Source organism: Fukomys damarensis, unplaced genomic scaffold (assembly GCF_012274545.1).
Source record: "Fukomys damarensis isolate Sample0158 unplaced genomic scaffold, DMR_v1.0_HiC HiC_scaffold_11, whole genome shotgun sequence".
NCBI classification, from domain to species: Eukaryota; Metazoa; Chordata; class Mammalia; order Rodentia; family Bathyergidae; genus Fukomys; species Fukomys damarensis.
Genome location: NW_022900923.1, coordinates 10,947,140 through 10,970,249, shown reverse-complemented (window position 1 = coordinate 10,970,249; position 23,110 = coordinate 10,947,140). Strand labels below are relative to the sequence as shown.

The 23,110-nt window shown below is 39.3% G+C and overlaps 1 protein-coding gene across 9 annotated transcripts in view; it reads right to left on the bottom strand.

The window, feature by feature from the left end:
- Catspere (catsper channel auxiliary subunit epsilon) overlaps nt 1-23,110 on the bottom strand; it is a 99,431-nt gene that overhangs the window by 33,999 nt on the left and 42,322 nt on the right. For 8 of the 9 annotated variants that reach the window (XM_010642617.3, XM_010642621.3, XM_010642622.3 and 5 more), the window contains 4 exons: nt 21,209-21,651; nt 12,169-12,227; nt 9,177-9,252; nt 1,513-1,565 (listed from right to left, as the gene is read on the bottom strand). In XM_010642617.3, coding sequence (XP_010640919.1) covers nt 1,513-1,565; nt 9,177-9,252; nt 12,169-12,227; nt 21,209-21,651 — 631 coding nt within the window. The remainder of the gene's footprint in view (nt 1-1,512; nt 1,566-9,176; nt 9,253-12,168; nt 12,228-21,208; nt 21,652-23,110) is intronic. The other variant, XM_010642623.1, reaches the window with a different exon arrangement.

Genomic DNA, 23,110 nt, shown 5'->3' with positions numbered 1-23,110 from the left:
AGTTGTTTTTAGATTATTGACTAAGAGATCCAGAGTAAGGCCTTGAAGTCTATTTTTTGTAGCACACACTCTGGGTGATTTTTCTTTTTCAGTACTGGGGATTGAACCCAGGGCTACTGTACCACAGAGCTACATTCTCAGTCCCTTTTTCCTTTTTAAATTTTTAAGTAGGGTCTCACTAAGTTGTCCTGAGGGACTCTTAACTTGCAATGATTCTGCTTTAGACTCCCTAAAAGCTAGGATTGAAACCAGGCATCGCTGTTCCTGCCTCTCCAAGTGATCCCGAGGAACTACCGTGCTGGATAATCTGGACCAAGAAATAGATTAGTTCAGAGCTGTTTTACATCTCACTGTGGGTGGAAATCAAGAGTTTGGGAAGGAATTCTGCATGTGATGGAAGTAGAAATTGATTTGGTAACCTGTTGCTTATAGTAGTTATCCTTAAATTTTAATGTGCCTACTAATTTACTGGAAATACTGTTCAAATGAAGATTGTCAGTCTGAAGGAGATGTGAGCTCCCGCATTTCTAACAAGTTCCCAGGTGATGCCAGTGTGGGTCCAAGTACCACACTCTGAGGATCAAAGACATAAACCACGGTGCAGGCTGCATAAGTCAGATCTTGTGTTTCCCGGAAAAGGAATTATGGGTGCAAAGGTATTAGGAAGTGCAAATCCAGGAAATGCTGAACAAGACGGGAATATTTAATGATCAGTCCAGCAAGTGATCACTACAACTCTAATAATCAGAAGGCTAGTGGGATGATGGACGAGTAGACATTTGTTTTGGGTGAGAGCAAGCTGTTTCCCAAATAATCAGATGAGAGTCATGGTTAACCCGCTGTCATCCCGCGCCTAAACCAAAGCAAAGAATCCCCCTGCCTCCGCTGTACATTGACTTCGGTCAGACTTGTGTGTTCACCTCGATTTTCTGCCACATGGAGGAGCGAGAGCTGTAGCAAACTGAAGACACACCATCCTGTGTGCCTCACTGTGAGTCACCATAACCAGGCCACCAAAATTCACACTATGGATTCTCTGAAGGAACCCCTTCTTATTCTGTTACAAGTGGATCTTGCAACCCTCTCGTAGAAAACGGTGCCGGCAGTGGGGGCTTTTCTGATATGGGTGAAAGCATTTTTCTAATGGGAATGAAATTATGAAGACTGAATATGATGGCAAACAGAGAGATAATGGATTCGTTCATTTTTCCAAGAATGTGCTGTCGACTGAAGAGCTGAAGTATGGGTGAAAGATGGAAACTGGCTTATTAAATGGGAAGGAGAATAAAGAGATGCTGAACTAAAGATTCATTCTCTTCCTTTTTAATATGGCTTAATGTAGTATTTGAATTTGCAATAAGTTCAAACCAATTGAAACTGGACACCAGTGTCAACTTAGTTTTGGATTTCATGGTGGACATATCAGTTATTAGGCACCAGTAGTCATCACTAGTAATTATTACTTAGTGAATCATTTATTTTCCAACTTAAAGAATAAGTGAAACTACTTGCCCTTTAACGCCAATAAATTTTTGAGGGTCACAGCCAACACCAATTTGAAACACCTAAAAATGAAGTAATTTAGGTAGTGAGTTCAGTTCATTTGATTCACACGATCTAAGATATCACTACAGCTAAAAGCAATACTATTTTTAACTTGGAATATAGAGTAACCCCTCACTGAAAGGCTTAGCACTAGAGTATTTCAGATTTCTGATTTTACAGATTTTGGAATCTTTGCATGGACATGAAATGTCTTGGAGATAGGATCCAAGGCTAATCTAAAATTTGTTTAATTTGTTTCATATATAGCATATACACATTACCTGAAGGTAATCTTATAAAATGTTTTTATTGTACTTGCATTTTGATTATAACTCATGATGTAAGCCCACGTGTTTGGTTTTCCTTTTGTAGTGTCCTGTTGGTGTTCAAAAGCTTTGGATTTTGGAGCATTTCCGATTTCCAATTTTTAAGGTAGGGAGGCTCAGGCTGTAACCTTTTAAATGTAGGGTTCTGCCCTTCTGCTCGTCGCTGTTTTAGTCTTTGCTTCTTTGAGGCCCAAGTGTGTTGGTTCTCTACCTTCTAGGCCATTCTCTTAAGGAATCGATCCCATCACATCTTTTCCTGCACCTCTACAACCAACTTGTATCTTTGACTCATGTAGCAGCTTTCTGTGCTATACTGAGCTGCTAATTTGACTTTTCTTCACTTGGTAGACTAGTTTTTTTGTTTTTTTTTAAATCAGGGTATCGAACAACATCATGTACATTGGCCTCTTTGTTATTCCTTCTTTAGGCACCATTGCCCTATATTCAAAGGAACACTGGCAATGGGTAAATGGTTAACAAACCCAGTCCTAGCTCTGTGGATGTTTATCTTAAACATTACTTATCATTGCTTTTTTTTTTTTTTAAAAGAAATGCACCTCTATATTTTTGTTTGTTTTTGGAAAACAAATGACTTGCAGATACTGTAGGGTCACACAACATAAAGTTAGAAGTCAGCCATTGTAGGACTGTCAGATGCTTTGTTAACAGAGTCTATGTTTCATCTAAGTTAACTCTGGGGTTTGGAGGAAGAAGACAAGTACAAAATTCAGCGACAGCGTCACGTAGACATGCTGTGACATAATGCTTTGTTCCATAGACTGGAAATGCCTAAGAAAGGGCATTTGATATAGGAAAGGTAAAACTAAAACAGCAAAACAAAATTCATTAAAGCCTGATGGCATAAGTATATGTAGTCAGGGATTTAGCTCAGTGTACTTCACCTGCCTCGCAAGAGCAAGGTCCTGAGTTCAATCCCTAGTACTGCCAGAAGAACCCCAAAACCATAAGTATACATACACACGCACACACACACACACACATGCAAAAGCACATATTTTTTTAAAATGCAGTTTCTCTGTGTTGCCCACGTTGGTCTTAAACTCCTTAACTTAGGTGTTCTGCCTCAGTCTCTGTCTGAGTAGTAGGAACTATAGGCATGGACCACTATGTCCAGCCCCGATGAAAAAAGTATTTACCTCCAAAACATCTCTACCGTTAGTAGCAATATTTCTCATCACCTTTTAGCATATTTAATACTTTCCCAGGAAGTTCAGAAACTTGGGTATTCTCTTACTCTTTACTAAAGCAATGGCTGACATCCTCAAGTCTATCATAGTCAGGACCCACTGTCGTTTGATGGTCTCATAGGCAGCATTCTTTCTCTTACTGGTCCTAGCTGACAAAATCACTGCAAGCCTCAGAATCAACCACTATGGCTAAGATAAAAAAAAGTATGAGTGGCTCTGGAGATGGATCTCACAAAGGAGCTTTAGGGTCAGGAAGCAAGAATAAGCCCATTTTCTAGGGAACCCACAGTTGCAGGACTGACACATGGTCCCTAGAACTGGATGCCTAATTAGAGAAATTCTGTCAGAGAACTTAAATGATAGCATTTTTCTTCAGTATTGGGGCAGCACAGGACTGCTGTCTCTTGCTTGGTGTTCAGACATGGCAAATATTTTCTAGCTGAACAAGAAAACTGACCCAAGACAGGAATTCTTTTTTTTTATTTTATATATTTTTATTAGTATATGTTTGCAACACATAATAAATACATTCATTGTGGGGGACTGGTACACACATATTGCATACACACATATTGCATCTGGATCCTTTTTACATGCCTTTTCCTTCCTCTTCTTCATACAAGAGAAACCATGCAATATTAACTTTTTGTGTCTGGTTTATTTCACTTAATATTGTGGTCTCAAAGTACATCCATTTTCCTACAGATGACTAAAGTTTATCCTGCTTTATACCAGAGTAGTACTCCATTGTGTATAAATACCATATTTTATTCACCCATTTTATCAGTTGATGGACATTGTGCTGCTATAAGTATAGGTGTGTGTGTGTGTGTGTGTGTGTGTGTGTATCACTGTTACGATAATTTATAAGTATAGGTGTGTGTGTGTGTGTGTGTGTGTGTGTGTATCACTGTACTACGATAATTCTATGCTTCACTTATCTGTAAGCTAAATTCTTTTCCCATATTTGGAAATTTTTCTGTTATTATTTCTGTAAACAAGTTTTTAAAACACTGTTCTGTCTTCTGATTTATCACTAATTCTCATTAATCTTAAATTAGTTGTCTTTGCATCATTTAGCAGCTGTTGGATCAATTTTTATGCTCTTGTTTTTACAGTATCTCTGAGTACAGGGGAGCTGCACCAACCCTGTCTTGTAGTTCTGGCAGTTTTTCGTCACACTGGTCACTTCTGTTGTCCATATTTTCAACAGAATTTTAAATCTTCTGGATTTCCATTTGTTGCATTTTCACTGGTTGGTCAAGTTTTGCATCAATTTATTTGGTTCAGCTAGCTTTTTATCAGCATCTTCTGAAAGCTGACCATTTTTTAAATTAAATCCATCATCTGTTTAGTTATATCTTCCTTGAGCTTACCAAGCACCTACTGATCTGTTTTTTTTTTTTTTGCCTCTTCTTTTATCATTTCACGTAGTTTAGCTGAGTTCATTTTTTTCCCCAGTGATCAGCTGTGGGGGAGCTGGGAGGTTTTGGGGGAATTTTGTTACCTTGTATTCTCATGTTTCCATTTTTTGTGCAGTTCTGAGAGCTCTTTAGTTAGTGCTGCTCTTCACTGATGTACTCTGGGTGTGGCTAACCATAGGCCTTTGCCTCTGTTCCAAGATCCAACCTCCAATAATTTGGGAGGCGAAGGTACAGTGTAATTGGCCCAGCACCTAGTTCTCCAGATGTGAACTTCAGTATTGTTGATGACACAAAGAAAAGCCAGAATTGGCATATGGTAAAAACCAATTCATAGCAACAAATATACCATGCCATCTTCTATTAGCAGCAATAATAGAGTCAAAGACAAACTGAATATTGACAGACTAGAAGAAAATAAAAGCTACCCCTGTATCACCCTTAACCATAGACAAGAGATCTATACTTGTAATACAAACACAAAGACAAACCAAATATTGACGTATCTACAACTATATCCCCATATAAAAATAGAAAAGGATTCAACAATAATAGCGTAGAATGAACTAAATATTTAAAGATTAATAGAGCTTAATGGTTATACCAGTAAAGATGGAGGGAGTAGGGAACAGGTGAATAAAAGATGTTTGAAAAATAAAGAAAAGGAAGATAAGGAGAGAAAAGTGAGAGAAAAGATCCTATTAATGTAATTAGATAAAAGGAACTAAAAGAACAAACAAGAGAAAGAAGAAAAAAGAAAAACAGCAAAACAAAGAAAAAAATAAAAAAGAACTTCTTTACTCCTACATGAAGAAAAAAAGAGACCAAAAAGAATTCCTTCATAAGCCAGGCATAGTATTGCACACCCAGCACCCAAGTACTCAGGAGGCTGAGGCAGGAGGATTGCTGTGAGTTCAAGCCTAGCTCAGAGTGAAATATATAGTGAGACTCTGTCTCAAAAAAAAAAAATCCTCTGTGTTTATGAATGAGTGGTTAGGATCTGCAGTTTTGAAACCCACTAGATAGTGAGTCACTGCTAAGTCCTACTTTGTTTCCATGTTCACATTTTTGTGTGTGAGTGCTGAATCCAGCTCTGCTTTTCTCAGGGTGTGGCTAGTCAACGGTGTCCTCCATAAGGCCATAGTCACTCCAGCAGCTCCCAGTTTCTGTGTCCCTCTGTGCACCCCAAGTCAAGGCTTTCTCTACTCAGCTTTAGGGCCCGTGGGTGTGTGAGGTGCCAGCATCCTGCTCCAGGAGCCTCTCTGTCCTTAAACTTCAGGCTGCAGCATCTGTCCAAACTGAAGCATATTCTTGCTCGTGTTGGTAGACGGGGAAAGCAAACATCACTGAGCTCGGTGCTGGATAAAGACAGCATGGTGCGGGTGGGGGTTGAAGCAGACCACTGGACTTGGTGACAGCACTGTCAGACCCAGTCCCCTCTGAGAGCCACAAACAACCATCCTGGCTTCTCACCACAGAGGGTGGGGCCCCTGTGTCCTTCCTGGCCTGAGATTAAACTTTTCAGGGGCCCTCTGTCTAGCTCATATCGTCTCCCGCACTGTCTCTTGCGGCCATCTCCCACTCCGTGGAAGGGTGACACCAGAAACCTGAAGTGTAATTGTTAAGTAGTTGTTCTGTAGTTCTGTAGTTCTGTAGCCTTAAACACTTAACCCCTTTCCAAAATGGTTCCTGATTAAACCCACGCAGATATGGACAGGGCTGGACTGGATTTCTTTTCTAACACTACCCTGCCATGTGAAGTAGTCACTTCCAGAGTAAAACCCCATGCTGTTTTTGCATTTTACCATAGCTCTGGGCTTTCTTGGGGCTAGCACTGCTGGCTCAGTCCATTGTCTTCCTGGAGCTGCTGACTCTTTGTGGGCTTACGTTGTGTTGACAGAGATAAGTCTCTTCCCCAGGAGCCAGGGTGAGCCTTTCAGATCACCTTGTTCTTTTCTCTGTGTTATGCTCTATTCACCAGCTTCTCTATAGTTTCTTGTTTTCCTCTCAACTTCCTCTGGATTCCTGGACATCTACTTTTTTTTTTTGGTACCAGGGATCGAACTCAGGCCCTTGTGCTTGTGAGGCAGGCAGTGGAACCACTGAGTCTGAATGACAGTTTTTTTGTTTTGTTTTTTTCTTTTTCTTTTTTTTGGTATCTGGAATCGAACTCAGATCCTTGAGCTTGTGAGGCAGGTGGCAGAACCACTGAACTAAATCCCTGGCCCGATCTACTTCTCTTCTTGTCTTCAAGTTGTTTTTCAGGCATCTTGATTCCAGGGTTCCTAAGAGGCTGTATTTTTCTGCTGGTCTCTTCTCTGTCATTTTTAATCCTGGTTTTGATTAAAGAGATATGGGTCCAGTTTCATTCTGTTACATGTAGATAACTAGTTTTCCCTGCATCACTTGTTAAAGAGGCTTTTTCTCTGTCCTGTGTTTTTGACACTTCTGTCAAAGATTGGATGGTTGAAAAATGACTGAGGTTGTTTCTCCGTCTTCACTTCAGTTCCATTGATCCACATGTCTATTTTCTGTGCTAGTACCATGCTGTTTTTGTCACTGTACCTTTATAATAAAAATTGAAATCCAGGATTATGATGCCTCCTGCTTTCCTCTTACTGCCCAGGATTGCTTTTGCTAGTCTGGGGAAGACAGGAGTTGAAATGACTCACCACAGAAATGTTGGTAGAATTACAGTCATCCCTTCCTAGGAAACTCATCTTGGAAAGGATTACTAAGGACTCTGGGACTGGCCTCTACATCTGTATTTTCTATTCTTGGTATGTGGTTAAAAAGAGAGACATAGCTTTGTTGGAGTGGCCAGTTATATTTGCTGCTCAGCTGGAAGTCAAGTAGACCAAGTGACCAAGACAGCAGGCTCCTAGCAGGTTTACCAAGGGCCTAAATTCATGCAACTGATGAAAACGGTGGGTGATGATTCTGTGTAAGAACAGAGTTGGGACCTGTGTTTCTCCTACTTACCTTAGAGGCCGACAACTTGCTTGCCCATGAGTGTGGGAGTACAAGGAAAGGACCCTGTGGCTGAGAGCGTACTCTGTCACTGTGTACAGGTTTTGCTTTTGTTGGCTAACAAAAAGATCTGCGTCTACAAGACTTTGGTTCCCTATTGCCTAAACGGGCTACTGCACATTTCTGCGTTAGATTTCAGTAGAGAGGTCAGAGCCAACTGCAGTGGGCCCACAGGGAATTAGAGTGAAACTATCCTTGCTGGGGAGTTTCCATAGAGGAAACAGAAGGAGAAAAACAGTAATGTCATATAATTACTCTGTGACAAGCATAATTTTTTCGGATACTTTTCATAAATGATCTCATTCAACACTCTCAACAATCCCATGAGATAGATGTTGCATTTCTTCCTTTTACAAAGGACGCAGGTGAGCCTGAGTGTTTAGGAGTCCTGCCCAAGCCAGGGAGTGGTAGAGTGGGATCTGCACTCAGTTTAGATGAACTTGCCTGCCTGTGTGATGCCTGTGTGGGGCTGGATAGGGATCCCTCATGACCCTATAGATTAGAGAAGGGTAGGGGTAATCCATAAATGAATAGGTCGAGCACCTGGAGGCAGAAAACACAGATCTGGGCTGGGACAGGAACTTGTGAGACTGCAGGCTTCTTGCCCTGGCAGGAGCAGGCTCCTTGTGCTGGTTTCCTACTGGAATACTCTGTGTTCCCTCCATAGAGCACAAAGCCTGGCTCAGTGCTCAGTATCTGTTTCCTGAATGTTCGTTAGGCCGAGGAGGAGTACTGAGAAGAGACATCCCTTCACGTGGCTCCCAGACACAAGGGAGGTGGGGTTGTTACTAGTTTGTGTTTACATTCACAACACTTAGAGGTTCTGAACCCAACGGTGATGCATCCGCTTCTGCTTTTGTCTGTACCTTGTCCTGAAATTTCCTTTGCACAGGCCTGGACTTCTGTTTGTTCATCAATACTCATTGTATGTATCACTTTCTTTTCACATTTTGGTTCCCAAACAAAATCGTACACCTTTTCTTCTGGGTTATTTGGTAACTGTGTACACCACATTTCTTTAAGCTAACTTGTGTCTGCCTCTAGGAACCTTCTCATCTTCATAACTCCTGTTACCTAGCACACAGGCTGAAACACAAATGTAATAGGCATATTGTATATATACATATTTTCTGGTACTGGGGTTTGAACTCAGGACCTTGCACTTGTGAGAAAGGCAGTGGCCCCACTGAGCTAAACCCCCAGCCCTATACTGTACATTTTATTATTTATTTTTTTGGTACCGGGGATTGAACTCAGGTCCTTGTGCTTGTGAGGCAGGCGCTGGAACCCCTGAGCTAAATCCCCGGCAATACTGTACATTTTTAAAGGAATAAAGGACTGAATCCCTTTGAATAAATGCAGGACAGATAGGGACATGACTGGCAGTTCTTTGACAAACCATGCCAACCTTGAGTTGTTCCAACTAATTTCAGTTTTTCTTTGTATGGTTTGATTTATCTTCAGAATTTAAAAACTAATCATTTTTATATTTTTATATGGGCAAGTAAATCCCACTTTAAACTTACAGAAAACAGGAATTCCGCTTTCTGTTTTCAAAATAAAAGAATAGTATCTCTATGGCGAGGCATTACTAAGTAGAGGAAAGGAGCACTGTATTACTGTTTGCCACTGCCCAAGTCACTTACCTTCTGGGTCACTGGACATACGTTTGAATGTTGACTAGGCCGAAGTTGAACGAATACATTACCCATGTTCTTGTATCTAGGGAAAACAGTCCACACCGGTTATTTAGACTGGTGACGGCAGTAGACACGAGTAGACTCTGTTTCTGTAGAGCAAAATTGCATGTGCACGACATGGTTGAACCCCTGAGGAATCCGAGAGGCCATGGTGGTAAGGGCTGGCTGCTTCTGCGAAAGCAGCTCTGCACCAAGGTCGTCCTTAAAGTGGGGGCCCACCTCTTGTAGCCCAAGTTTTGGCCACTGTATCATTGCTACAGTGGGGGAGACAGAAATGAGTATCCTATCAGCATTTCAAACCTCCTTCCCTCTATTTCATGAGCACCCAGTTCCTCGTCCGTTCAAGTTCTGTGCTGACACCTGACCTGCCTATTCTGGATGGTATCACAAGGTAGGGCCCACTGTGTCAGTTCTTCCCCCAGCCCCTACACATCTCCCTTGCTGTTGATACACCTTTGGAAGTACGAAGCATAACTAGCTTTCTGGACCCCACTAAGCTGCACCATGTGATCTCACTGGAATGAAGAGAAAGGTCAGACAACACCTTCCTGAACTGTTCAGTGCTCACGGATCATTCTTGTTCTAAGTGACAGGGCTGGAAACAGCAAGTTTTGAAAGCTTGATTCACACTCCATCTGCTATTTACTTTTTGAAAAACTGGTTTTACTTTTTGAAAAAAAAAACTGGGGAAAAGCAAAACAAAATATCCTAGGTGATTTGATGTGCACTCTACAGAAACATAATTCTCAGTAAATATCTAACAAGGCCAAAATTCCCAAAGGAACTCATGTCATTAGAAAGATAAGGAGAAAAGCTGGCAGGTGTCGGGAGATTGTACCTCTCCTGCTGCGGTCTGCAGAATCATTTTCTTATTCTTCCTAGTCACTGTTGTAATATATTAGTTTTCTTTTCTTAATATCACTTATCAGTAGTTGGCATCATCTCATTTATTTGATTACTTGACATTTCCCACTGGAGATATGTTCCATGACACTAGTGTGTCATCCTTTTTATACTTACTCTTTTCTTGTTATTTTGAAATTCTAGAGAGTGCTTGGTATACAGTGGGTACTCAAATGCGCTTGGAATAGTGGCAGATGAAACAAAAATAGATTTATTTTCCTAGGCCAAAATGCTACTTTTCTGAAAAATATTGTGAGGTCATAATGATAATCTTAAAACACCTTCACGTAGTGCTATGATTCGGGTATGGTTTAATTGTGTCCCCACACCCCAGAGGTTCATGTAATTCAAGGCTTGGTTGACAGGAGGTAAAACTGGAAGGCGCCATACAGCTTTTAAGGCATGGGCCTTGTGGGAAGTCCTTAGATCAGGAGGGCCTGAGGTGACTCTTGCTGGAGAGTTGTCATTAAACGAGCAATCCAGGTCCCACCCAGCTCTCTCTGCTTCCTTCTTCAGATGTAATCTGCTTGCTCCTACTTGTACTCCCACCATTTCTATCTGCTATGACATGAAGCAGACAAGGAGTGGCTCTCAACAAGCCTGTGCTCTACTGTCCAGACATTCAGTTTTGAAACTGTGAGCTAAAGAAACCTCCTCTTCTTCAAAAGTGGCCCATGTCAGGTATTTTGTTATAGTAATGAAGAGCTGACTAATACACATAGGTTGTGCCTCCAGAAATTAAGTGCCTCAATATTTATTACCTTGTCCTAGAGTCAAAGATGGTGTTTTATCTGACTTTGCTCATAAAGACTTTCTATGATGTTACATGTTATAGTTTGGATTTGGACTGTACTCCAAAGGCTCATATGTTGGTGTCTTGGTCCCCATGCAGCAGTGTTTAGAGGTGGGGCTTTTGGGGAATGATTGGATGATGAGGTCTCTGACATCATCAATGGGTTAATCCACTGGTGGGTTATAATTTGATTGGATATTTGGAAGCTATGGAAACTTTGGAGGTGGGATCTAGCTGAAGGAAGTGGGTCTTTGGGAGCATGCTCTTGGGGACTGTATTTTGTCCCTGTTCCCTCTCCCTCTCTCTCTCTCCTCTCTTCTTTGTCTCTGTCTTTCTGTCACTCTCTCTCTCCATCCTGGCTGCCATGAAGCAAGCAGCTTTTATTTGCCACACTCTTCTGCCATGAAATATTTTCTCACCACAGTCCTGAAAAAATGGAATTAAGTGTCCGTGGACTAAAACTTTGGAACCCAAATCAAACTTTTCTCCTTTAAATTGTTCATCTCAGGTATTTCATCATAGCAACGGAAAGCTGACTAACCCATTAGAGTTCTTGCTTTTGCTGAAGGATAGACTGTAGAGACACTGAGACTGGAAATAATGATAAAACATGTGAAGACTATTGAATGAAGAAATAGCCTTTGGATAATTGAGAAATAGCCTTGCTTTGCTTTGGATAAGTATCCCCCAAAGGACTATATGTTTAAAGCTTGGTTTCAAGGATGGTGCTACTGGGAGCCGGTGAACCTTTCGAAGAGGTCTCCAAATCACAGGAGGTGAACTTGCAGAGGAGATTTGTGACCAGTCACTTCCTCTTTGCTGCTTGCCTCACTGGATGAGGGATTTGCTTACCACAGATGCCCTGCCAACCTGTGCTGCCTTGGCAGGGTGCCAAAAGCATCAGAACCACCCTGTCATGAACTTGAACCTCCAAAGCAAGCCAAAATCAACTTTTTCTCTGTCATGAGGTAATGGCTCAGCTGTTTGTTCTAGGCAGAGAGCTGAAGCAATGCAAGCCCCTTGTTTGCCTTTTCATCACGGTGAATGACAACCTTGATAGGCCATTTTCTCTTGGACTACAAGAGGGATTTCACATTTTTATACAGTTAAATACTAATTTCACATCTATCCTCATTTTGAAATTTGGAAATTTAAAAGATAATGAAGCCATTAAAATAAAAATACCTACACATTAGTAACCTGAGCACTATATTTAGAAGTTCTTTTTAAAGTCATACTTACTCAAAGTTGAAATAATCATCTACTCCCTCATAATTGACATTTGAATAAAAAGTCATTGTCTGAAAAAGAAAATTAAAGTTTATGAAAAGCAGAAAGATTGGGCATGGGGGACCCAACTTTAGTGATATTTGTCTTTCCACATCCAGGTACATAAAATAACTTCATTGAGATATTGAACAAATTGATCATTGTAAATCACATTTTCCTAGGACACAATATATACTTTCAAGACATTCATATCTTTAAGTAAAACAAAGTATATTCTTAACATTTTTTCAAATTTCTTTTATATTTCACAAAAAATAATTATATCTACATAATTTTGTGACATTTTTTATTTTCCCCTTTAATTTTATATCATCTTAATCTTTTTATTTGTATTTCTCTTATCGTGCTCCTCATTTGACTGTATAACTGCAATATTCTTATTTTTATTTTGTCATATCCTGAGCCTAGAGAACTTTTAACTTTCTTCTGTTTTTTGTTATCCTTGCTTCTGAACCTCTTAAAATTTCTTGCTTGATTACAGTTATCACATTGTCTGTAAACTTGAGACTATGTAGAATTACTTGTCTGAACTTTTCCACCGTTGCTTTGAGCAACTATCAAAAACACTCATCCACATTTTGCATAAGTCCTTGCTATTTTCTTCTCTCTGGGACATGTTTTACTTCAGTATCCCATAAGGTTGCCCTCAGCCATTTACAGAACACACCTGACAGTAGAGACAGAAAATTATAAGCTCTGTGTTTTCAAAGTATAGTAAGTACAATCTTTATGGCCCTATATTGCTGTTTGGGAGTTGTGTGTTTGTGTATGCTATAAATTTACAGCCTCTAGAGAGAGATCACTTAAACTTGGTTCAGCTAGGCCATTTTGATTAAAACAAACTATGTTCCTCTAAAGATAGTGACAAAAACTTAGGAGATAAGGTGCCAAATGCTAAGTAATATAGCACAAAATATACAATCTTTTTACAAAGTTAGTCAGCAGCTGTGACATTCATTAAATTAAAAATAGTTGTAGCAGGGAAAAGATTTACTCCTGTGTTGTATTTTATGTTATCCTTTTTTTTAATATGTAATGGTAAAAAATAGCTTTTTTAGAATGCTGTTGCTTATGGTTAGGATCTAAAAGTTTTATGTAACGTTTCGTAAAAAATAACTTTAGTCTCCAAGCTTTGATCATTGTTGCCACTTAAATGGTATTCAGACTTGAGTTTGCAGTTTGACCTACATATATGCATATTATTTTAGACTATAAAATACTGATTCTACTGATAATAGCTGCATTATGAAACTATTTAATGTGCTTTGTTTTTCATTTATTTGTTTGTTTGTTTGTTTGTTTATTTTGAGACAGGGTCTCACTATGTGGCCCAAGATGGCCTTGAACTCAATATGCAGCCCAGCCTGGCCTTGAACTCACAGCAGTCCTCCTGCCTCAGCTTCTTGAGTATTGGGACTACAGATGTGTACCACTATGCCCAGCTTTTAATGTGCCTTAATAAAATAATCTACCTAGAGTTTTATATCCAGAAAAATGTTTCTTAGGCATGAAGATTAAAAAAATTAAGGTAAAATAAAGATATTTTAAGACAAACAAATATTGAGTATTTAATAATCTTTCACTAAAAGATGTGTTAAAGGATGTACCTAAAGCAGAAGGAAAAAAAAATACAGGATGGGGACATTCAAATTTAAAAAATAAGATAAAATAGGGTAAACACACATTGCTATATAAAAATATACTAATATTACCTCCTAGTGTAAAAACAAGATGGAATCAAAAGCTGTGACTACAATAACATATGAATTGGTATATGTGCTGAAGTAAGCATAATAACATATGAATTGGAAAAGGAATAAGATAAGATATTTAATTAAATTTAGATTTGTGTAAGTTATTCATGTAATATTATCTAAAGAAATCTGACTAGAAATACACTGCTAAACCAACAGAAGAGAAAGGATAAAAAAGTAAAAAAGATTGAAAAATTAGAGTGACAAATAAATAGAAGATATCCCTCAAATATACCATTAATTACATTAAATACAAATGGATTATATGCCCCGATTAAAAGCCAAGGGCGGGCTGGGGATTTAGCTTAGTGATTCTGCCACCTGCTTTGTAAGCGCAAGGACCCAAGTTTGATCATCAGCACAAAAACAAAACAAAACAAAAAACCTAACAAACAAAAAAGTCAAGGGGGGTGCAAAAAAACCAAACCAAAACCCAAACAAAATTTAAAAATACCAGTAATTAGTGCACATAGGAAACACATTTAAAACATAAGGCAAATGAAAGGTTAAAATTAAAAGAAATACTGGGAAAATAAAAAGGAAGTTGATGTAGTTATATTAAATATGAAACAAAACACAGTTATGAAAATCTGAATTCCTTCTCTCCAATTGATAAGAAGGCAAGGATCGCCCTTTTTATTTCTTCTAATCAACACTGTCCTAGATGTTCAAAGTAGAGCAACAAGGAAAGAAAAAAGGCCCAGAGACCAGAAAGGAATATACTATATACTGATGATGTGATCATATATGTAAAAATGGAGGCATTTATCACAAAACAGCCTGAAATAACTGAGTTTAACAAAGGTGCATATCATACCAGATATATCATGCCATATACATCATGCATGTCATATGCATCATATACATGTCATATATCACATATATAATTTATATTGTGTATATCATAGTACTGTAATAAAAATAGATGCATTGACCCATGGAACAGGATAGAAGGCCCATGCACTTACAATCAATTGTAAAAGGAACTGTATTTAGAATGTACAATGGGGAAGGGACAGTCTCTTCAATAAGTGATGTTGGAAAAATTGGATATCCACATACATAAATAAGTATGAAATTATTCCCCTGTATAAAAATTAACTCGAAATGAACTAAGGACTTACATGTAGGACCTGAAACTATAAAACTACCAGAAGAAAATACATCGGTCTGGGCTATAATTTCTTCAATAAAATGAAAGCACACGCAATAAAAGCAAAACTAGACAATAGGACTGTATCAAACTGAAAAAAAAAGAAAAGAAAACACTTCTGCAAAGCAAAGGAAACAAGAGTAAAGAGACAACCCACACATTAGGAAAAAATATTTGCAAAGCATACATCTGATAAGTGACTAAAACCCAGAATATGAAGCTAACTCAAACAATTCAGGAGCATTAAAATAAAAAGATGGCACAGATGGCGGGTGACGGGAAAGGTAGCCGGTGAGTAGTGCTTTCGGCCAGGTGGCAGGAAACAGCTGTTGCTGGGTGACAGGGAGCATGATCTACCTACTCGAAGGAACCCTCGTACATTCGCGATGGGGATTTGACGTGGTATAATCACTTTGGAAAAGTGTCCAGCAGTTTCTTTTAGCTTTTTCCTGCTCTATCATCCAGCCATTGCACTACAGTACTACTCAAGAGAAATGGAAGTATATGTTTATGAAAAGGCTTATGAGTGACCATTCATTGTATCTCTTTTCCTAATAACTCCAAAAAGCAAGGGTCCAGATATCCAGCCAAAGGAGAATAGGCAAGTAAACTGAGGTATATTCACAAAATGAAATATACAATAACTGAAGGAAGTGAATTACTGATACAGCAACATGGGTGAATCTCAAAAATATGCTGAATGTATAAAGCGTTTTATTGTGTAATTCTATTTCCATGGAGTTCTAGAAAAGGCAAAACTAATCTGCGGTGGAAAAAAATCAGAAGAGCTGTTTCTAGGAAACGAGGACAGAGATTGACTGGGAAGGGGTCTGAGAACTTTATGGATTGATAACATGCTCCTTAATAATAGGCATTTGGGTGACACAAATATTTGTCCAAACAGCGAATATATGTGAGAGTTTTATGTGTATGCATATATTTAACTTGAAAGAAAAGACTCAAGAAAGGGTGAGGGGGGGTGAAGGGAGGCAAGGGTATGGGGAGAAAACAAGAACCAAGATATATCCTGTAAAGGTACAAGATCCCAATGATGACTGTAACTGTATTGTTTGCTTTAAATGTAACAATAAACTTAATGAAAAAGAGAGAAAAGACTCAACAAATGATTGAGTTATAGTGTATCTAGAAATATTAGATAAAGTTTACTGACGCCTGAGATTTACTTTAAAATGCATAAGAGAAAGACTGATTGGTGAATGGGTAGATGCATAGATGTGTAATAAAATGAGTATGATAAGGTTTCAGTGTAGAATCTAAGTAGTTGATATAGAGAGATTAAATGTAAAGTTTTCCGTGTGGTAGAAATTTTTCATGATAAAATTTAAAAATCACATTATAAATTAAATTTCACTGAGTCTCATGAAAAAGTTAGCAATTGGATCCCATAGAAACATTAATGTGTGTTTATTAGGAGGTTTATACTAAACTATCTATTGTACCATCATTCAGAATAGCACTCAAAATAGAAACAATCTACTCTTTATCAATAGTAAAATGGAAAATGTATATTATAGTGCATTCACAGAAAATAATACTATAGAGTAGCAAATACAAATTAATTACATGGACTTTCAAAGCATAATATTGAATAAAAAGACACAAATACATGTATGTATATACTAACGTATGTATATCTATATATATTCTGTAATATATGATTTCATTCATATGAAGTTCAAAAATTGACAAATATAAAGTACATTTTAGTGATGCATATCTTGGTGGTTAAGAAAACCAAGGAAATCAGTGTTAACAAATGTCATACTAGTGTTTAGCTTTTGGGAGAGGGAGAATATTCTGATCAGGGAAGGCACACGGGGCCTTGGATATGCCTAGGATTCTATTTTTTTACTTGAATGGTGATTACATGTGTAATAATTTGCTAAGTTATGCATACATATTTTATGTATTATATAGGTGTTGCATTCTTTTAAAAAATGAATGTTTAATGATACTTAGCATCGTGTTAGTCAATAATTAGGGTGAGGTTATACTAACCCAATTGTAGGATTAAGTAAAGAGTTGTGAAAACAATACAGTAATTTATCAAATTGAATATACCATGGAATGCACAACATCTTGATTTCAGAGATGTTAGAATTGGTGAGATATGGTGGTAGTAATGATAGAATACTAGTGCACACAGATAATGCTTACCATGTGTCTTTGTTACTTTCGTCATTGCTGAGACAAAGTACTTGACGCCCAAAGTTAAAGGAGGAAGGGTTTATTTAGCTCCCAGTTTATGGAGGTTTCAGTCCATAATCAGCTGGCTTCAAGGCAGGGCGGCGTATGGCAGAGGGGCATCATAGAGGAGAAACAACCAGTTCACTGCAGGCAGAAGGCAGCAGTAGCAACAAACTACAAACATCAAGTGATGCGAACAGCATCTCTCTTTCTGTCTCTTGCATTTTATCCAGGCTACCTACCATGGGGCGGGGGGAGCACTGACACCCTCCATCCTAGCATCGCATCACAAATCAATCCCAGCATCGCATCCCTGATCCGACATCACACATCCTAGGTCCAGTCACCTCTGCAGAGCCCCGCCTGTGACTCCATGAAGCATTAGGGGCAGCTAGATACAAGCCATAATATTCCACCCCTGGTCCCCCAAAGACACACGTACATCCCTTTATGCAAAAGGCATAGTTTCTCTCTAAGCGTTGAGAAAGTCCTAATAGTTTTGGCATTGCTGAAAAGCCCATGTCCAAAGTCTCTGAGATTTTAGGCAAGCTCTTGGCTGCAAGCACCTGTACCAATGAAAAGAAAGTTAAACACATCCAACATAACAATGGCACAAGATAGATAGCTCCATTCCAAAAGGCACAAAGAGGAGGATAAAAAGGAATGGGAACAAAGCCAAAACAAAATCCAGCAGGGCAAACATTAAATCCCATCGCTCCATGTCCAGCAGCCTCAGAAATCTGTGACAAGTTGTGAATTACTAAGGGCCTGGGGGGCTCCACCCCTACAGGACTGCTGGTGGTTGTAGCTCTCATGGCTTCTCTCTTTGGCCAGCTTTGCTCACTCTTTGCAGCTTTCCTCAAACTATTCATGAATCTGGCTTCTTCAACCTTCTGGGGTTTCCACTGCACCTGCAGCTTCATACTCAGAGCTTCACAAACTGCCTTCTCATGGGCACACTACTCCCAGGCCTTCCTGTGAAATTTGGGTGGAGACCTTCCTGGTCCCACAACATGCATTCTGCACGCACCTACAAGCAGCACCATGTGAAGGATGCCAGGGTTTGCTGCCAGCTAGAGCAGTAGCCAGGCTTCCTTCTGTCGTGGATATAGGGGTCAAGTTTCTGGACCATTCAGCACTCTGTACCCAATCCCGAGGAGCAAATTCTCTAAGCCGCTGCCATTCTGGAATATTGTGCTCTGGGGTTTTCTTCTCAAAGCAAATTCTTTCACCTTTATAACTGTGAGGCTTCAAAGGCTGGAGTCATGCTGGTTCTTGAGATACCTTCAGGACATCTTTGCCATTGTCTTCTTTTGAAAGACTTGGCTTCTCTCTCTCTCTCTCTCTCTCTCTCTCTCTCTCTCTCTCTCTCTCTCTCGCTAGTCTGTTTCAATTTCTCCTCTGTTCCATCTTTGCAGGCTGCAACTTTACTGGAGCTTCCATTCCGGTCAAACTCAAAATGTTTTAAATCATTCTGCTGGGCTCTTTGCTCTTGATTCTCAATGTAAATCTGGCTAAAAGCACCCAACAGTAGTCATGCCATGGCCACAACATTAGACTGCCTTGAAATTTCTTCTGCCAGATTAATTACTCCACTGCCTTTGATCTCAGTCACAGGTAAAGTCTCTGGACATGAGAAAACACAGACAAACTTTATTTCAAGGTATAACACACATTGCCTGGAGCCCAACGGCCAATCCAATCTTCTTCCAGAAGAAACCTCCGGAGCTTGGTCTTCACTGCCAGCATTTCTATCAGCATTCTGGTCTTCTAAACTCTGACCAGAATCGCCCATCAAGTACAGTTTAAGGCCTTCCAGGGCTGCTTTTTCAGCTGGAATTTTCCAAACTTTTCAAACTCTTTCTACAAGCCAGTTCCAAAGGCTCCTGAACCACATGGCCAGGAATAGTCTCAACAACAACCCCACTCCTAGTACCAAATTCTGTCTTGGTTACTTTTCTCATTGGTGAGACATAATACACAACACCTATAGTTAAAGGAGGAAAGGTTTATTTAGCTCACAGTTCATAGGCTTCAGTCTACAGTTGACTGGCTCCAAGGCAGGGTGGCATGGCAGAGGGGCATCACAGAGAAAAAAAAAAACCAACAAAAACCAAAAACAGTTCTCTGCAGGCAGAAGGCAGCAGAAGCAGCAAGCTGTATTCAGCAAGTGACAACAGCAGCCCCTCTTCCTGTCTCTCATATGTTTAGGGCAGGTAGCACTCATATCCTTAATCCTAGCATCACACCATGAATCAATTCCAGCATCACATCCTTGATCCCAGCAGCACACACCCTAGGTCCACCCCACCTTTGAAAAGCCCCACCTATGACTGCCTGAGACTTTCGGGGGCCATCTAGATACAGGCCATAATAGTATGTGGCAGATATTTTTCTAAATGTTTTACATATGTTAACTCATTTAATCCTTTTTTGTTTTGAATTCAATTGCATCCAGGGCCTCATGCATGCTGGGCAAGTATTCTACCACTGAGCTACATACTTATCTCCTCATTTAATTTTTTTTTTTTGTATCGGGGATCAAACTCAGGACCTTGCACTTGTGAGGCAGATGGCAGCACCACTGAGCTAAATCCCCAGTTTATAAGAACTTTATAAGGTAGATATTATTATTATTATCATCCCCAGTTTACAGAGGATAGAATTAAGAAAACAAGAAATTTTAAAACTTGCTTAACGTCATGGATACTAAATAACAGATGCACTATTTTATTATAAATTTTATTATGCAAATTTTGATGTTTTCATTGGTAATTTATATATTTTGATGATAGCTATATTTTGAAGAGCTGAATTGCAGATGTGTGTGTGTGTGTGTATTTTCCAATTTTTAAAATGAAAACCATGAGTTAAGTATATCCCTATGTCTTGGCACACCTTCCAGTGTTGTTTTATATATTACATTTTATTTTCCCCCATTTTTCCTTCCACAGGAGACACCTATATCATATATTAAATACATTGATATATATATTTTTTGGATATTTTGTATTTTTATAATATGTACAATGCTTTTGAGCGACTAGTGTTTTTTTAATTTTGGAGAGAGGGTCTTACTATGTTGCCGTGGCTGACCTCAAACTTCTGGGCTCAAGTGACTCACATTTATCAACCTCCTGAACAGCTGAGAAAACAGGAGTGTGTCACCACACCTGGCTTTGGGCTTGTGATGTGTGTGTATCATATGTATTTGTAATATTTATACATGTTATTAAATAGCAGCGCTAAGGTAAGAATCTTTGTGTTCCTCTAAAATTTATATGTTGTAACCTAATCCCATATTTAATGGTATTGGGAGGGAGGGCTTTTGGGAGATGATTAGGTCATGAGGGCGGTGCCTCATAAATGTGATTAGTGCTCTTATAAAAGAGGCCTCAGTGATATACCTTGCCTAGTGTGTCTGTGCAGACACAGTAAAAAGATGTTGCCTATGAGAAAGCACGCCCTCATCAGATAGATGCCACCTGCAGGTACCTTGATTTTGGACTTGTCAGCCTCAAAAACTATGAGAAATAAATTTCTATAGTTATAAGGCAACCAGTTTAAGCTATTTTTGTTATAACAGCCTGAGATGGTTAATCTTGACTGTCAACTGGATTGGGTTGAGAGGCATCAAGCACATTTCTGGGGGTGTCTGGGTGGGTTGTGGGTCACGAACTTGGGGACTGTATATGGCCTCTGTTCTCTTCCTCAGGAATTAATGGCTTATCATATTCTAATTTATTTAAAAACTCACACCATCCTCAGTATTTTCCCAGCTAAACTTACAACAGATAGCTATGCATTAAAATATAAACATTGAACATTATACTTTTATATTCATTACAATCAAAGAAAGAAATGTACATTAACATACCAGGGTGTTAGTGCAGTATCCTGAGGCAACTTCATAATGAAAGGATTCTTCATATTCTAATATTTGTGGACCATAGACTTTCACAATAATATCAAGACCAGTGTTTTCTGGATAGATAATTTCAACCCAAACTCTCAGGCTGTCTCCTTTGTCCAAAAAGTAAAAAGAATCTAAAACATTATCATGAAACATCATGTATGGGCATTTTTCTTTCATTTTGAAAGCTACACTTTGTAATTCCAGCATTAACGGATATTCCTGTAGTTGTATTGTCCCATTGTCAAAAACATATACAAGATATACTTGAGCAGATGCACTAACACAGAATGATGATTTTATTGTGTCACTTGTCCATAAATGTAGCTTTAGTGCATCTTCAGTATTACTCTTGGAATAAAACATTATGTTATTTTCCATTTTGGTCACAATATTCCCCCGAGAATCTGGAAAGAGGAGAAAAGCTTGAGTTATTCTAAGTATGCATACCAGCACTGAATGAATGGCTCAGAGGGGGAGGGAAAGTAAGGGAAAACCTCATCACATGCTTATGAATTCTGACTTGGCTACTGAAAGATATGCAGCCTGAACAGATAGCTGACTTGAGTTCAGCTAAGTGACCAGGGACAGGAACTATAATTTCCCAACATTTCTCTGCTGACTTTATGCCAGGATGGGGAGTGATCTTAAATAACTCCTTTTGCCTCAGAAGGTAGCATGGAAGGATAGACACCCTCACATTTTGTGAATATCCAGGACACAACAGCCACTTGTCTTGAAGGAGGCAATGGGAAAATTCTCTATGAGTCAACTTGGGCTGAGGAGGATGTTGACTGTGATACAGCAAAACTAAAATCATGAGGATGAGAAAAATCCTCATTTTTCTCAGTGGCTGGGCTGCAGGAGACAGGACTCCAGGCTAGGAAAGTCTCAGCATGGTAGCTGCATGGTGAAACCAGGCAGCAGAGAGTACATTCAACCAAGCAGAAGGGACCATCATAAATAAATACATAAGAAGGAAAAGAAACAGAGACCTACAGTTTGAACTGCTGTTTGAACATTGAGTGGAATGATACAGCTGTGTGAGTCTTTTGGAGGTGGTGGGAGGGTAGTTTGGAGCCTGGGAATACTGCTGCAGAGACCAGCAGAAGGCTGGATGCTGACAACTTCTCCTCCTAACACACCTGGCACACAGATACTTCTGCCCTGATCAGAGACATTCAGAGTAAATACAGTGGTGTAGACACTGGCCAGGCATGGTCAGTGATTTCTGGAAATGGGCCCTTACTTCAGACCTGCCGCAGGCTACATGAGTCAGAGACATAGTAGAAAACCTAAATTATTCCTATATTCTCATTCCCAGGTACAGAAAATATTGAAGATATTTAGAGTGACACATGCCACCACTGGAAAGCTTACTAGCATTCATCTATGTATAACCATGAAGGGGTGGAGCTCAGCCTCCTGTTGGCCCTATACAGTTTCTCCTACTCAGACAGAGGCTTAGAACTTTGTGCTAAAACATATTTTCACAACCCTCCTTATAGCGGGTGATGTCAAACAGCAGAAGTCCAGGGAAAATAATTGCATCCATTATAAAGAGCGCCATACAGAGGAATAGTGAACCTGCTTTTGTGTGTGTGTGCATGTGTGTATGTGTGTGGGTGGGCATATGAGCATTAGTTACTACTGCTTTTGCTTCTATAGCATTCTGTTTTGTTTTGTAATATTTTCCCACATCAAAGGTTATTTCATAGGATTTTCTAATGTTTCATATTAGTTCATTAATTGTACTTATCTCTGAATATCTTCTCTAGCTTTCCATTTATATTCCTTTCTGTTCATTTTCTTACCCTCTGATATCCTCTCACATCTCTCGTCCATCCACCCTTTTTTAATATATAT